At 37.2% G+C, this 17,746-nt stretch overlaps 1 protein-coding gene across 3 annotated transcripts in view; it reads right to left on the bottom strand.

Moving 5' to 3' along the window:
* The window catches only part of cap2 (cyclase associated actin cytoskeleton regulatory protein 2), a 74,834-nt gene extending 58,829 nt beyond the window's left edge, over nt 1–16,005 (bottom strand). Inside the window, exons 1-2 of one of the 3 annotated variants that reach the window (XM_056479450.1) lie at nt 15,866–16,005; nt 4,567–4,698 (exon numbers count right to left, since the gene is read on the bottom strand). In XM_056479450.1, the coding sequence (XP_056335425.1) occupies nt 4,567–4,687 (121 nt within the window). In that variant the 5' untranslated portion in view covers nt 4,688–4,698; nt 15,866–16,005. The remainder of the gene's footprint in view (nt 1–4,566; nt 4,699–15,865) is intronic. The other 2 variants (XM_056479449.1, XM_056479451.1) reach the window with 2 other exon arrangements.
* Nucleotides 16,006–17,746: the final 1,741 nt, after the last annotated feature.

Here is a 17,746-nt window from a genome sequence, read left to right as displayed (position 1 = left end):
TACTAAATTGCTTAGGAAATTATAGGATTTTAACTCTTTAATTGCCAAATTTATAAATTATGCCACTGATTTGGAGAAAAACATAGAAAATCACATATTTTTAATATAAAAAATAATTGTGGACTGGATTCTTTTTTTTACTTCATGTCAAAGTCTTGGACATGTGAAACAACATAGCCTCTGGTGCATTGTTTTTGATTAATTTTCATTTTTTTCTCCCTAATTTACTGTTGATGGCTGTTTTTGCCCCATTGCCTTCCATTATAACCACATTGTTTTGATTACAAAGCCATGACAGCATATAATCATGCATTTTTGATTGTTGGTGGTTTTCCCCTGTCAGGAAGAGGTAAAATTTGGTCTTTTTACTGTTGATCATTAGTTGGCACCATTAACCCTTTAGATAGGCCTGTGGAAAGGAGCTAAGTTTCTGCATTTTATATGGAGTATAACAGCATGTGTATACGTGTCTGAGCGTGTGAGGTTGACCTTTACGCACTTACCTTGATATGTCTGAGAAAATAAAAAATGCATCTCAGCTCTCAGAACTACATAGAGTAAGGTTGGGTGATGTCGACCAATCTGGGATCGTACGATGTCTAATGTGAAACATCGTGATGGACGATGGCATCGTCGTCATAGGTGGCGGTGAATTATTTAAGAATAATTTATTCATTTATAAGGAACTTATTATTTGTAGCCTACCGTTTCAACTACCTGACCCGCATGGTCTTTGTTTTACCCATAACCAAATCATAAATAAATAAAGAAAAGTTACACACAAATTACCACCTGTCAATTCTTTTTGTTCATGAATAGGCAATTTTTTTTCTGGCATGAATAGGCAGAGTGATCTGTGTCGTTATAATGGCGTCGACAAACTTGATAAAAAAAGGTGCACAACCAACAGTATCTGAGGTTTAGCTAAAATTACCAAGTACAACCATAAAAGCGAAAGATTGAAGCAGTGTAGTGACGCTGTGACACGTTATCTGATAGATTCAAAAGACAGAAGAGTCGTTAGATGGAGACAAGATTAATTAAATATCATGGTTAACAACTATAGTGAGACGCCATCTAGCGGTACATCCTTGATGAACTGTCTAACAATGCTCTCTGGGTTTTGTGCTCAAAGCACCCGCTGACTGCCTGGAGCTCAGATGTGCGCATATGCAGGACCACACACGCATCATGTGACCACACACACTCTGTCATGCGCGGTCACATGATGTGCGTTTTTAGCGGTATAAGACGAAGACCTTTTCAGAAATGCTGGGTGAAACGCCAGTGTGGACGTGGATCGTTTTCATTCTACAAGGCCATTTTAAAACTAAGATGTATTAGTGTAAACAGGGCCTGAGTGTGTATTTTCTCAGCATTGTGATGTCTATCGGCAATGGACGATAGCATCGTCTATCGACCCAACCCTAACATGGAGTAAACAAAAACAAAGACTGTGTATTTATGCACCATCAATTGTGGTTATAATGGAAGTGAATGGGGCAAAAACAGCCACCAACAGTAAATTATGGAGGAAAAAATGAAAATCTAACAATTAAATCAAAGCCAATGCTGTTACCAATCGTTCACATGTCCAAAACTGTCATAAAAGGTAAAAAAAATGCAGTCCACAATAGGGGTTGGGTATCGTTTGATATTGTTCGATACCGGTGCTAAATCGATACTTTTAAAACGGTACCTGTGCCAAAATAGTGCCTGAACCGATACTTTTGAGCCACAAAATGATGGTGGATGACTCTAGAAAAATCTTTTACTTGACAAAATCTTTAAAAAAATCATTTTAATAGAACAATATAATTAAAGTTTAAAGTAAACATCAAGTCATATTTGATATATTTGAATTCCGTTAATATATTTCCTTTGATCATTTGTTGGTTAGCATGAATTTAAGGTTTGCATTACACCTTACAACTAGGGCGCAGGCAGGGGCCACTTGTACTTTTGGGAGCACATTTTAACATATATATATCACAAAATACTTAAAAAAATGATTCAAAGTCATTTTTTTCCTGCATCATTCTGCAGTCTTCATAAACAAGATAATTAAATAACTTCAACTCAAAATAATCTTCCTTGTTCATTATTTGGCAAGTAACTTTGTACTGGTGTAGGATAACACATTTCTATCATTCAGGTACATCAAGGCACATTGTTGCACCTGTAAACTTTAACAGACAGGCCTACAGTTGAAGTCAATTTATTTAGCCCTCCCATTCATTTAAAATAATGTTTCTGAACATTTTCACAGTGTTTCCTCAAAAATAAGTCCTATTTCTTATTGTTTATTTCGTGAATAAAAGCAGTTTTTAATTTAAATTAAGGTCAGTATTATTAGCCTCCTTTATATTTACTGTATATTTTTGATAAACACAACAAATCAGTTACAAAATATTTTGACTAATTATTTCAACTTTCGTAGTTAACTGATTAAGTCTTTAAATGACACTTTAATCTGAATAAAAGACTATAAAACACTTAAAGGGACTGTCTGAATACAGCTGTCTTGCAAAATCACTAGTAAAATGATCTGTCACCATGGGGAAGATAAAAAAGTAGAGATTAGAAATGAGTTAGTTAAACTATTATGTTTAAAATGTGCTGTAAATAAATCATGTGTTGAAGACGGAAATCAAAAATGAATGAAGGCAAAACTAAAGGAGTTGAATATGACTTACATGAGCGTGACTGATAACTACATTTGATCAATGTGTTACATCTGTTCTTTGGTACTTGCCGACTGTTTGTAAATTCAATACTGCATTTCCTAACGTAAAACTATGTACACTAGATTTCTGATTAATAATGGTCTCTGCATAGCCGAGCACTTCCTATATTAAAAGTGTTAAAATCGCTATTACCTGTGTCAATTTGGGCGTCAATCTCTGACGAATGGCGGGGAACTAAGCTAATGCGCGCAGCAGAGTGATGACAGAGAGAGCGAGAGCGCACGGGAGCGAGTGCCCGAGAGACACCTAGAGCGCCCAGAGAGAGGGCTCTGTCATATCTCCGCTGTCTGCCACCGATGGCTGATCTCGCTTCTCCGCGGCGTTTTGACACAAAAATACGCGTCCAAATTTAGGGGGGCCAAGCTTGTTGACACGGGGACTGGTGGAAGAGTGCTCTTTTAATGGAATTTGATACCGCACGTTAAATGGAAAGAAAAAAACCCTCCGCATTTCGCGACGCAAATGTGTCATTAAGCTTGACGTGTTTCCCCTTTTTTGTTTCAGGAGTTCACACTTAGCTGATAATCAATGAAGCGTATTTGGCATGCTGTCCCGGGAGAGAGCCCTGAGCTCGTAATATCCTCGAGCCCGGGGCTCCCTCCCATTAGAAGGGCGAGAGCGGAGTTCGAGCTCAGGTAGGTCTCGAGGACTTCCCTGCTTGTTGCCGTGTGAGAAGTGTAAACTAAAGTTGTTTGAGGTGATAATTTGGTTTAGTTGATTGGCTATAGTTTATGTTTTTGGATGGTGGGAGGAAACCAGGGGACCCGGGGGAAACCCACGCAAACACAGGGAGAACATGTAAACTCCGCACAGAAACACCAACCAGCCCAATAAGAGGTTAGACCAGCGGTGTTCTTGCTGTGAGGCAACAGTGCTAGCCACTGGGCCACCGTGTCACCCTATCAGAAAAGGGGGAGGAAGTAGGGGTGGAGGGGGGGGAAGCTTCAAGACGAAGAAAACTGGAGTGGTTATTTATAATGCTTCCGTAATCATCTAATGGGTCAGATTACAGAGCTAATGAGGAGCCAGCCGTGTTGATCATAAGCACGTGATCCTCTCGAAATTACTTTATAAATAAACCGCACAAAGTGTCTGCTTCACATTGTAGTGTCAGAATTATTGCTTGTAAGATACTCTTTAGAACTCTTAGTTTAAGCTAATTTGATGAACAAGCGTGTTGATCATGCGTGTTGATCTGAAGAGAGTCACTCTCGCTCACCGAATGCGCTGTACTGCGTGCGTTCCTTCCCTAAGCAACAAGAACAAACGCCTGACATCGCCTGTCTGTATTCCTCAAAGTTGTTTAGGATTAAATGTTTAGAGATGGTGTGACATCGCGTACCTATGTGTGTGTTTGATGCACCCCTTGATGCTTCTTACGTCCTTGTTGCAGCACCAGCGGCACCAAAATTAGGCACCGAAATTCATATGCTGATTTGATCCGGTACATACCGGTTACAAAGGTACCAGTGCTATAATGGCACCGGGTTTTGGTACCCAACCCTACACAATTACTTTTTATATTTAAAATACGCCATTTTTAGTGGGTTTTTTCACCAAATCAGTGACATCATTTATGAATTTGGCAATTAAAGAGTTAAAATCCTGTAATTTTGGTAACAATTTAGTAGTTTTGATCAGGACTGAGGTTGATTAGCAGATTTACACAAAAAAATATTGATCTGCTGCATTTTTACAGCAGTTTATGGATGTTTTAGTCCTGAACATTACAGGGTAACAAGGGTGGTAAAGTTGAACAGTGCACAAGGGCTAACTGTATAACACAACTCAGAGCAGCTTGAGCGCAGTGTTGCTGTACCTCCGTTGATGATGGCGCTGATGTCTCCGTTGATCAATCCTCCAGGACAGCTCTGCAGTTTGACAGCCACAGCCTCCAGACGCACCACTGCCCGCTCCAGACGACCAACCAGAGCCTCCATAACAAACACTCCTGCACAAACAAACGCTTAACGCTCAACAACCATCACGGCTTATGAAAGAGGTTGGATTTATGGTGACTTGATGACCCCAGTACCAGTCGGTTCAATAACACACATTCAGCTCCCTCTAACAGCAGGTATTCTAGATAAACATGACAACTTCCTGTTAACGAGAATATCTAATCAGCCAATCACATGGCAGTAACAATGATCTTTATTGATTGGTATTTACTGATTGATTAGTTGGTTGATTGAGGCTGACATTGATAGGTTGAAACTGACATTGATTAGTTGATGGAGAATGACATTAATTGACTGATTGATTGGTTAATTAACTGATTGATTTTGACTGAAAATGATTGATTGATTGATTGATTGATTGAGACTGACATTGATTGACTGGTTGGTTTATTGACAGATTGATTGTTTAATTAACTGATTGATTATGACTTAAAATGATTGATTGATTGAGTCTGACATTTATTGACTGATTGATTGGTTGATTGAGGCTGACATTGATTGATTGATTGATTGATTGAGACTGACATTAATTGGTTGGTTGATTGATTGGTTTATTGAGTAACTGATTGGTTAACTGACTAATTTATTGAGACTGACACTGATTGATTGGTTAATTGACTGATTATTTTATTGACTAATTGATTGGTTAACTAACTGATTGATTGAGACGGACAATGATTGATTGATTGATTAATTGACTGATTGATTGTGACTGAGATAGATAGATAGATAGATAGATAGATAGATAGATAGATAGATAGATAGATAGATAGATAGATAGATAGATTAATTGACTGATTGATTGATTGATTGATTGATTGATTGATTGATTGATTGATTGATTGATTGATTGATTGATTGATTGGTTATTGACTGATTGATTGTGACTGACATTGATTGGTTGATTGGTTAATTGACTGACTGACTTTTTGACTGATTGATTGGTTAACTAACTGATTGATTGAGACTGAAAATTATTGACAATGATTAATTGGTTGATTGGTAGGCTGATTGTTTGATTGACTGACTGACTGACTGACAGATTGATTGATTGATTGGTTGAGACCAATATTGACTGATTGATTGACGACTGATTGATTTGTTTACTGACTTTGTTTATTGACTGACTGATTGGTTGGTTAATTGACTGACTGGTTGAGACTGACATTGAATGATTGGTTGTTTGATTGAGACTGACATTGATTGATTGATTGATTGATTGATTGATTGATTGATTGATTGATTGATTGATTGGTTGATTGATTGATTGATTGATTGATTTGAGACTGGCATTGATTGATTGGTTTATTGACTAATCGAGACTGACAATTGAGACTGACATTGTTTGATTGACTGAGACTGATTAATTGAGAAGGACATTAACTGGTTAGTTAACTGACCGATTCATTGAGACATTGATTAATTGATTGATTCATTCATTGATTGATTGATTGATTGACTAAATGTTTGATTCATTGCCTGATACAGCTCCTGATAAACCTGCCAGGCTTTATTGTGCAATAACAACCGGCTGGATGTACATTATCTCAACAAATCTAAAAGTGGCTCAGTATAATTACAATATTAAATTGAGATTAAATTATCAGCTTCTATTGGCTTTCTGCAAATCTAAGACACACACACACACACACACTATGGCTGTCCTCTGGCAGTCCTCCACATGACCACTCCTCAAGACTCATCTGCTAACAGGAATGTAACAGTCAATTCAGTTACGACAGCGTCAAGAGGAGGCCACAAACCGTCTGTGCTGTCAACACTGTTACCAAACTATTTAATTCCATGACATGTTCATTCCCACAATAATAATAAGATTTACACCTGAATGCAGCACAATCTATCCAATACTGCTGAGATCTGAGTAGGTGGTGTGTAAAATACAGATTCTGCTCTATCTTGGTCTGTTTACAGTAATAAGTGGAATAATAAATATATGTAAACTGGATTAAAATGTTTTATCATTCATTTTTAAAGATGTGTGGTTTAGTTAGTGACTGTCAAAAAATATTTAGAAAATATCTAAACGTTCATTTAAGCTTAAAGAATTTGATTGCCACAGTAGAAACAATATATTTTATATTTAAATACATTAAATAATGCATTAAAACCTTGTCATTTTAATATTACGCAGCCAAATTGTTATCAAAATGTATATTATTTATACTATTTAGATTTTTTCTTATTTTATTCATTATTTTAGGCATTTAAAAGTGTGACGCTAACACAGAAAGACAATTTAGCAGCTTAGAATTCAGACTTCCCTAAAATTATTTGAATCATTAGAGAATTTACTTGCGCATATACAGAGAGAGTGAAGTCAAACTTAATAACCCTCCTCTGATTTTTTTTCAACTCCTTTTTTAAACAATACTGTTGATTACTAATTTATAATCACTAATTTCTTTTGTCTTTGCCATGATGACAGTACATAATATTTTACCAGTCATTTTGCAATCTATTAAAGTTCAGCTAAAAGTGAAACTTAAGCCCTAACTAGGTTAACTAGGCAAGTTAAGCAAGTCAGTGGTTTGTTCAATAAAAAATCTTAAGGGGCTAATAATAATAATAATAATAATATTTACCTTAAAATTGTTGTTAAAACATAAAAACAGCTTTTATTCTAGCCAAAATAAAAGAAAAAGAATAGGAAATACTATAAAAATGTCCTTGCTACTTTAAACAGCACTTATTTATATTAGAAAGAAATACGCAATAGCTAATATTTTGCCTGTAATATTTTGCCTTGTATGGGCTGTCCACTTTAACACAGTCCATACAACAGCACTGAAGAGCAAAGCACACTGGTTCATTCAGAAAGAGCACGGGCCACAAAAGAGCTGTATTTGCTGCATTTAACATGTACCCACTAAGAGAGCAGCTCTCTCTCTGCCACACGTCAGCAGTAATTAATAGTGACCCAGTGTGGAAACGCTCACGTCATCTTGTTATCTCTGTAGAGAATTCTCCAGGCCTTGCCAAATGCCTGACCGGGGCCTCAGAGAGCCTTCAGAGAGCCAGAAACAACGCCTCTAAAACTGAGGCTCTAAAACACTGACCAACAAAACTGCAGCATAATAGGAGATGATCTAATTTAACCAGTGACTAACTGACCTGAGAACAGTGCTGAGCACATCCACATTGGTGGATGGCATTGAAGTATTGATCTGGTCAAACGAGTCTACAGTTAATGATTCACTGATTCAAATTATCCAGTCAAATCTAATGTCCAGTTAAGGATTCAATGATTCGAATGATCTGATTAAAGCTAGCGTCCAGTTAATGATTCACTGATTCAAATTATCCAGTCAAAGCTAATGTCCAGTTAAGGATTCAATGATTCGAATGATCTGATTAAAGCTAGGGTCCAGTTAATGATTCACTGATTCAAATTATCCAGTCAAAGCTAATGTCCAGTTAAGGATTCAATGATTCGAATGATCTGATTAAAGCTAGGGTCCAGTTAATGATTCACTGATTCAAATTATCCAGTCAGAGCTAATGTCCAGTTGAAGATTCACTGATTCAAATGATCCAGTCAGAACAAGCGACCAGATAATGATTCACTGATTCAAATGATCCTGTCAGAGCTAGTCTCCAGTTAAAGATTCACATGATTCAGTAAGACTATATTAAGTCTATAGTTATCAATTTACTCATTAAAATTATCTAGTCAGAATGAGTATCCAGTTAATGATTCACAAATTCAAATGATCCAGTCAGAGCTGGTGTCCAGTTTAAGATTCACTGATTCGAATGATCTGATTAGAGCTAGTGTCCAGTTAATGATTCACTTATTCAAATTATTCAGTCAGAGTTAATGTCCAGTTAAAGATTCACTGATTCGAATTATCTGATTAGAGCTAGGGTCCAGTTAATGATTCACTGATCAAATTATCCAGTGAGAGCTAATGTCCAGTTGAAGATTCACTGATTCGAATGATCTGATTAGAGCTAGTATCCAGTTAATGATTTACTGATTCAAATGATCCAATCAGAGCTAGTGTCCAGTTTAAGATTCACTGATTCAAATGATCTGATTAGAGGTAGTGTCCAGTTAATGATTCACTGATTCAAATGATCCAGTCAGGGGTAGTGTCCAGTTAAAGATTCACTGATTCGAATGATCTGATTAGAGCTAGCGTCCAGTTAATGATTCACTGATTCAAATGATCCAGTCAGGGGTAGTGTCCAGTAAAAGATTCACTGATTCAAATGATCTGTTCAGAGCTGGTGTCTAGTAAATGATTCACTGATTCACATGATTCAGTCAGACCAAGTATCTAGATAACAAGTTATTGATTCAAATTATCTGGTCACAGTGAGTCTGCAGTTAATGATTCACCAATTCAAATAATCTGGCCAGACATAGTGTCCAGTTAATGATCCACTGATTCACATGATTCAGTCAGAGCAAGTGCCCAGTTAATGATTCCAATGATTTGATCAGAACAAATGTCCAATTAAAGATTCACAGATTCAAATGATTCGGTAAGAACAAGTGTTCAGTTAAAGATTCAAATGATTTAGTCAGAACAACTATTCAACTATTCACTGACTAAGTTGATTCAGTCAGAAAAAGTCTGCATGATTCACTGATTCAAATGATCTATTCAGAGTGAATCTGCAGTAAATGATTCACTGATTCAAATTATCTATTCAGAGTGAGTCTGCAGTTAATGATTCACCAATTCAAATGATCTACTCAGAGTGAATCTGCAGTTAATGATTCACTGATCCAAGTGATCTACTCAGAGTGAGTCTGCAGTTAACGATTCACTGATTCAAATGATCTGCTCAGATTGAGTCTGCAGTTAACGATTCACTGATGCAAATGATCTGCTCAGATTGAGTCTGCAGTTAATGATTCACTGATGCAAATGATCTGCTCAGAGTGAGTCTGCAGTTAATGATTCACCGATTCAAATGATCTGCTCAGAGTGAGGCTGTAGTTAATGATTCACTGATTTAAATGATCTGCTCAGAGTGAGTCTGCAGTTAATGATTCACTGATTCAAATGATCTGCTCAGAGTGAGGCTGCAGTTAACGATTCACTGATTCAAATGATCTGCTCAGAGTGAGTCTGCAGTTAATGATTCACTGATTCAAATGATCTGCTCAGAGTGAGTCTGCAGTTAACGATTCACTGATTTAAATGTTCTGCTCAGGGTGAGTCTGCAGTTAACGATTCACTGATTCAACTGATCTGCTCAGAGTGAGTCTGCAGTTAACGATTCACTGATTCAACTGATCTGCTCAGAGTGAGTCTGCAGTTAACGATTCACTGATTCAAATGATCTGCTCAGAGTGAGTCTGCAGTTAATGATTCACTGATTTAAATGATCTGCTCAGAGTGAGTCTGCAGTTAATGATTCACTGATTTAAATGATCTGCTCAGAGTGAGTCTGCAGTTAATGATTCACTGATTTAAATGATCTGCTCAGAGTGAGTCTGCAGTTAATGATTCACTGATTCAAATGATCTGCTCAGAGTGAGTCTGCAGTTAACGATTCACTGATTTAAATGATCCACTTAGAGTATCTGTTTGTATTGATATTTGTAAAGACAAATTGATTTTAATTATTTTTTTTCTATAATACCTGTTATTTTGTTTACAAATTTGAATAATTATTAATCAGTAGCAGGTATCAGTGTGACAAGATTTTGGTAATAATTGACAAATTCTTGCCAAACAGATTCATCAGTTAGTACTTGCTCAACCTTAAATACAACATTCAGCACAACATGATGCAAATACTAAAGGATTATTTGACTGATGCAGTTACTAGGCACTCTCATCTATTTCTGAAAGTCTATTCTCAGAGTCTAAATGCAGAGCAATGCTTCAGCCGGACACAGAGACAGACGGTGAGTCCATGTGCTAATAAAGAACACTTCACATGATATGCCTTCAATGTCAGTGTGACATGCTTTCATTAAGTCACTGGCTGAATTTCATGCAATATGGTCACGCCACTTCTCAAGGCTCGAATAATCTGGAGGATATTCTGAAATATGATTTGCTTTGTTCATCTACTACATCATTTGTTATTATTTTAACAAATGGTCACCAATAGGACAGTGAACATTATTTGTGAACACATTACGAGAACAATGGCTGTCGGACATAAATGTATTTTTACTATATAATCCAGAATGACCTATCATATTTAATTTTCCCAAATTTGTTTGAAATTACATTCATTCATTCATTTATTCATTCTTCTTCGGCTTAGTGCCTTAATTTATCAGGGCTCGCCACAGCAGAATGAACCACCAACTATTCCATCATATGTTTTACAAAGCGGATACTCTTCCAGCCGCAACCCAGTACTGGGAAAAATCCATACACACTCATTGACACACACACTCATACACTACGGCCAATTTAGTTCATCAATTCCCCTATAGCGCATGTGTTTGGACTGTGGGGGAAACCGGAGCACCCGGAGGAAACCCACGCCAACACGGAGAACATGCAAACTCCACATAGAAATGCTAACTGACCCAGCCAGGACTCAAACCAGTGACCTTCATGCTGTGAGGCGACAGTGCTAACCACTGAGCCACCATGTCACCCTATGCATATACATATAGTAGCCCCTCCCCTTTTTAAAAATACCCAATCGCATTTTGTTTTGAAAAGCTAATGAGAAACTTCTTGAAGTGGGCGGGGCATGTCAGACACTAGAGAGTATTTGATTGGTCCGATTTAAGATATCCTTAAGACTAAAAGCTAATTTATACTTCTGCGTCAAGCGCATGCATATGGCTTGGGGAAGCCTTAACGCGGACGCATAGCCCTCGCCATGGCTGACGCCAACGCTAACGCACACCTCTCTAATGGCCCGTTTCCACTGAGTGGTATGGTACAGTACGGTTCTGTGTGCTTTTATGGCCGTTTCCACTGTCAAAAGGTACCTAAAAGCGAACCGTACCGTACCACTTTTTGGGCACCCTTTGCAAAGGGTACCTAGCATGGCAAGGCGGAGCTAGACGTGCAGCTGAACGCTATTGGTTTACAGAGAAATGTCACTAGCACTTACACAAGCGAAGAATGAAAACAAAGAAACCGCCATTTTTAAATACACAGCCTTGACATTACATCATATACTATATATACATAATAACAAGCCATGGTCGAACAAGCTCAAACAAACCTTGTCGTTGTCTTGATGAACAGCCACAAAGCCAAGAAGAACAAAATCTGCCATATCCTGTTGTTGTTTTACGAGGCCGTCTAAAAGTGCGAACGGTTTCACTTTCTCCAGATAGCTCGCGATTGCTCTCGTGAATGTCTATAATTGAAATAAAGAACTTCTTGAGGTGATGATAACAACATGTGCGTAATTACTGAAGTGTTTCTGACATCTGATCCTTTCAGAAACGGACAAACACGCCGGACAAAAGCCCGAAGAAACGAAGGAGCAAATGATTCTTTCAGCAACCTGAATCATGAACAAACTGCCATGTTGAACTATTATCTTCACCTTTTGGACTGTTATGAACTCGCAATGACGTAATTACTCTCTAACAGAGACTACACGTGCTGCAGATTAAAGATGCAGATGAGAGGTTTACACTGACTGTGGGCTATATGTTGCGTGTTGTTTTTAAACCTAAAAAAGGACTAAATGTCTGCTGTGTGTAGTTTTTCTGTAATTAGTAACATATTAGAGACTGTAAGGGGCTGTATGTGTTTATATATGTTCATTTATTTAGTTATTTAATATAATTACAGACGTTACAGTAGGCTATTTCGCACAGTCATTGATCTGCAGTTATAATCAACTCATGTTCATAGCAAGGTTAGTAATGAACATTTATACACAAGTGTTTATGTGTATAAAGCATCCAGTGTTTCCTCTAGGACTTTTTCCAGCTGTAGCGCCAGACTCTGTTGGGCCTTTTACACAGATTTACCAACTACCTGTGGCGTTATTTCAATGACAAATGTCGTGAGCGCAGTATTACAAGATGAGATCGCATTTATGTAATACGAGCATACGAATCTCTGTGCTCGAGCGCCGATTTCCTCTGTTTGTGCGCAAAACTTCTTTCGCGCCCTCAAATATACGCTGCTCAAGGGCAGATTTTCTTGTGCGCTCTCAAAAAAACACTGCTGATTTAGTGCGATTATATAGTGAGAATGTGTCCAACGTTTATAAGATTTGCTTGGATTATTTGTGAATGTCTCCAATAGACCTACAGAGCGCCATTATTGCGTCGTTAAGTAAAGTGAAATGGTTATAAACTCCAGCAAGATAAAGTCATTGTATGCAGAACCATAGACCTTTATATATAAATAAAATCTAATTATGGAAACTGTGTTCATCTTAACTGAAAGCTACATCGTGTTTGCTAGCCTCACGCACCTGTCAGTCAATCAGCACGTCACCTTAAAGAGTTAAACAAATAACGCACAGCACTACTACGTCTACAGAAAAGTTTGCGCTGTTATAATTCACTTAGCTTTTAATACATTTTGGTGTAATTATAACCCGCTATTTAAAAAACGGCTGAATGTTTTGAATGAGAAGCTGTAATGTAGCCGTGGCGGGATGAATTTTGGTGTGGCGCCCCGTCATGGAAGAATGAATGTAGCGGAAACCATGGCATCTGTTTTATGAGAAGTGCTTCTCATATGATATGTGAGCGACCCATACAGCTTTATTTTGAGCGAGATTTCCTTGAGCGAGAATGACGTCGACTGAAACTTTGTTGTACAACCACGCCCACCAAAGGGGTATCCTTGGTACCCTTTAGGCCAGGGGTGTCCAAACTCGGTCCTGGAGGGCCGGTGTCCTGCAGATTTTAGCTCCAACTTGCCTCAACACACCTGCACGGATGTTTCTAGAAAGCCTAGTAAGTGCTTGATTAGCTAGCCCAGGTGTGTCTGATTGGGGTTGGAACTAAACTTTGCAGGACACCGGCCCTCCAGGACCGAGCTTGGACATGCCTGCTTCAGGCATTGGAAACGCAAGCCTGATAAAGGTAACCCGCACTGTACCAGTCAGTGGAAACGAGCCAAAAACTTTTACTACACGTCGCAACGACATGAAGCGCAAGCTCTGTGATTGGTCTGCTTGGTAGTGGTGATGAGTGTGGGCGGGGTCGAGAGCCGAGAGCCCGATGGAGCGAGTGGAGGAGCCCCAGATGCAAACTTTTGTTTTGTGTTTACCTTATGATTAAAGTTGTTGCAAATCCGCCAGTTCCTGTCTTTAAATAAGTGAGTTTCTATCTAAAAGTTTCTATCTTATACCGTTTTGCATCAGGTAGCAGTTTTGTTGTACTGCACCTTTAAGGCTAGTCCTCCCTGCCCACCATTTCTGCCCACAATCTCCTCCCTCAACTGCGTCAGACATCAGACAGATTTAAAGGAAGAAGATCTAATGTAGCGTTCGTGAGAAGTACTACAGTAAGAACTTTACCAATGAGTATTTGATGTAGAGTTGCTATAATGAGTCACACACAATATCGTTACAAAGTTCACGCACACACACAGATATACACACACGCACACACAGACAGCGCGCGTTTAGCTTTGCACTCTTTTTGCATGCAAATGTGACAGGATACAGGTTAATCTCCACTGCTGTATGGATATCTGTTATGTTAATGTACAAAATAAACCTGATTTAACGTCCACAAACCGGGATTGAAGCGTCTTCCTTTATAATTGTTCTGACATGCCGCTGTGCTGATGAAGTAAATCGCTGTAATTCATTACACACATGCTCTGTTTTAAAACATGTTAAACATGTGAAACTCACTCTTGATCACGTTTGATGATGATTGATGATCCCAGCAAACTGAACAGATCTTTTATTCCCGGCTGCTTTGCGCACGGTTGCTTTGGTCTTGTTGATATGATTATACACATGACTACCAGGACATGTTAATGCGCACCTGTCAATCAATTCGGTGGGCGGGGGGACCACACTCCTACATCAAGTTGCGTTCGGTCTGAAAACCGCTCCAATTGTTCCACCGTTTCTATGTTGTTAAATTGAAAAAAAAAGTACTGGGTGTGTTTATATCACCCCAATATGACAGTCTATACACTATACCTACACACGTCTGTCCAAACAGCTTGATAAGCAGATTTTTCACCATAGGTGCCCTTTAAATTGGCGTTCAAAAAAATCATAAAAACCTACTGCCAGCTAGCGTTTCAGAAGGGATATTGCAGAGTAACACAATCAGCATGCAGACGTATAAATGCACGACTACGTGCAAGGCAGGCGCCTTGGGTCACCGCGATCACTCGACGCAGAAGTATAAATCAGCCTTAACATACTGATATTAACATCTAAAAAATTTAAGACTTTAAATTGAAGATTACCAAAAAATTTCATCCAAGAATTTGATGTTCACCTAAAGAATAACAACGTGCGCTAGCAAATTAAACATTGTAAATCTGAAATTCGTACAGACTTTACAATAAAACATAAATATAGCATAAATTAACATAAGTAACAGCCGTGGTGTAAATTATAGCTAATACACAAGCATGCCTACTGATTTATTGAGGTAAAGTTGGTTTTATATTCGCACATTCATTTGGTGACAACTTGTGAGACGCTCACTGTACTGTTTACTATAGTACTTTGAATATTTGGTCTGATGAACTACTTGACTGTGAACAATGTGGTACTTTAACAATCATTTTCTGCTAATATAAATATAATATAATTTAGAATTTGCAAGGAATATTTATGTGACATTATAATATTAACGCGAATGTGTGAAAATAAAGGCAACTGTACCTCAATTACTGACTTTATTACTCTATGAAGTGATCTTCTAGTATGCTAGTCAGCATCAGTTGTGTGTGTGTAACAGAGCGAAAGTAAGTCTGTGTGTGTGTTCATCTCTGTCCCAGAGTCAGAAGGCGTCTGCACGAGCTGATATGACAACTGACAGATCATGTAATTAGCGAAAAGATAAGACACCCTCTGCCCTCTCACAGAAACACACCAACAAAACCCCCTAAAAGAGCTAGCCGCTAGTTGAAGCTCAATTAACTAGCGCCCGCGTCCCAGTCCAAAAAACACACGCACGCGCGCTTCAATGAGCGCCTCGCGACCCGCAAACGACCTGGAACAAAAGCATGACAGAGACAGAGTTGATCTTACCGAAATATTACCTCAGATGGTGCGGTCCGGGCTTTATTCTCACGTTTTCTTTATAAAAAGCGAGATGTGGATCGGATATTATGGAGGTCTGGCGCTGCGGCTCCTGCTGTCACTCAACTGAGTCCCGGCGGCCGCTTCCGGGAACTCCATATTTGGGAAGAAGGATGAATCAGAGAAGGTTACATCAAGATGCCTAGATAGAGAAGACAGACAGCTGGACTGATAGAGCAGACTTTATCCAATATTAATTTATTAATTTTATTCCAAAAACAGTTAACAATATAAAACTGCAACCACTTTGAAACTTTTAACATTAGAAAAAAATATTGAAAGGGTGTTACATTACATTCAAAGAAAAAAATGTAGTGAAAATAATTAATTAATTCAAATTAATCATTCATTTATTTATAATAATTAATTCTGATTATTAAGATGATGCCAACATACTGTTACAAATATACTTGGTTCAATTCAAGTTAATCTTAGTCTATGGTCTCCCACAAAAAACCTGACATATGGCAGAATATATATGCAAATTACATATATGACATACAAGATCATATTTGGATTTCGCATATTTAAATTACATGTCATATATGTAATTTGCATATATAATCTGCCATATATCAGCTTCTATGTGGGTGACTATAGACTTAGATTAACTTGAATTGAACCCACTATATTTGTATCAGTACGTTGGCATCATCTTATATCAGAATTCATTATTATAAATAAATTAATTAATAATTAATTAATCAATTCTGATGATGCCAAAGATGATGCCAGCATACTAATACAAGCATACTGAGTTCAATTCAAGTTAATCTTAGTCTATAGTATCCCATATGGAAGCTGTCAATGGCAGACTATATATGCAAATTATATAATAACATATATGACATACAACTTTATATTTGGATTTCACATATTTAAATTAAATGTCATATGTGCAATATTTCATATATATATATATATATATATATATATATATATATATATATATATATATATATATATATATATATATATATATGTATATATATATATATATATATATATATATATATATATATATATATATATATATATATATATATATATATATATATATATATATATATATATATATATATATTTTTTATCATTGGAATTACAAATATGTATACTTATATTCAAATATAATTATAATTTGATTTATGCATTCATATATGAACATATATGATTATATATTTACATATTTTTCACATATTAGTAATTAATAAATTAAAAAATATATCAAATAATACTAGGCCATTAGAATAAAGCTAAAAAAAAAGCTTATAATAAATTGATATAGTATTTGTAACTTATATAATAAAATTATACATTTTTAAAATAAAAAAAATGTAATACTTAAAACTTAAAAAATAAATAAATAAACAAATAATTAATTAATTAATAAAAGCATAGGAGGGGGTGACACGGTGGCTCAGTGGTTAGCACTGTTGCCTCACAGCAAGAAAGGTCGCTGGTTCAAGTCCCAGCTGGGTCAGTTGGCGTTTCTGTGTGGAGTGTGCATGTTCCCCCAGTTTTAGTGTGGGTTTCCTCCAGGTGCTTCAGTTTCCCCCACAGTCCAAACACATGTGCTATAGGGGAATTGATGAACTAAATTGGCTGTAGTGTATGAGTGTGTGTGTGTGAATGAGTGTGTATGGATGTTTCCCAGTACTGGGTTGCATCTGGAAGGGCATCCGCTGCGTAAAACATATGCTGGATAAGTTGGCGGTTCATTCTGCTGTGGCGAACCCTGATGAATAAAGGGACTAAGCTGAAGGAAAATGAATGAATGAATGAATGAATAAAAGCATGTCTTGATTTAATAAATTTATTACTTTTTTTAAT

The sequence above is a fragment of the Danio aesculapii genome, chromosome 19 (assembly GCF_903798145.1).
Source record: "Danio aesculapii chromosome 19, fDanAes4.1, whole genome shotgun sequence".
Lineage (NCBI taxonomy): Eukaryota > Metazoa > Chordata > Actinopteri > Cypriniformes > Danionidae > Danio > Danio aesculapii.
This window is presented reverse-complemented; position numbering and strand designations above follow the sequence as displayed.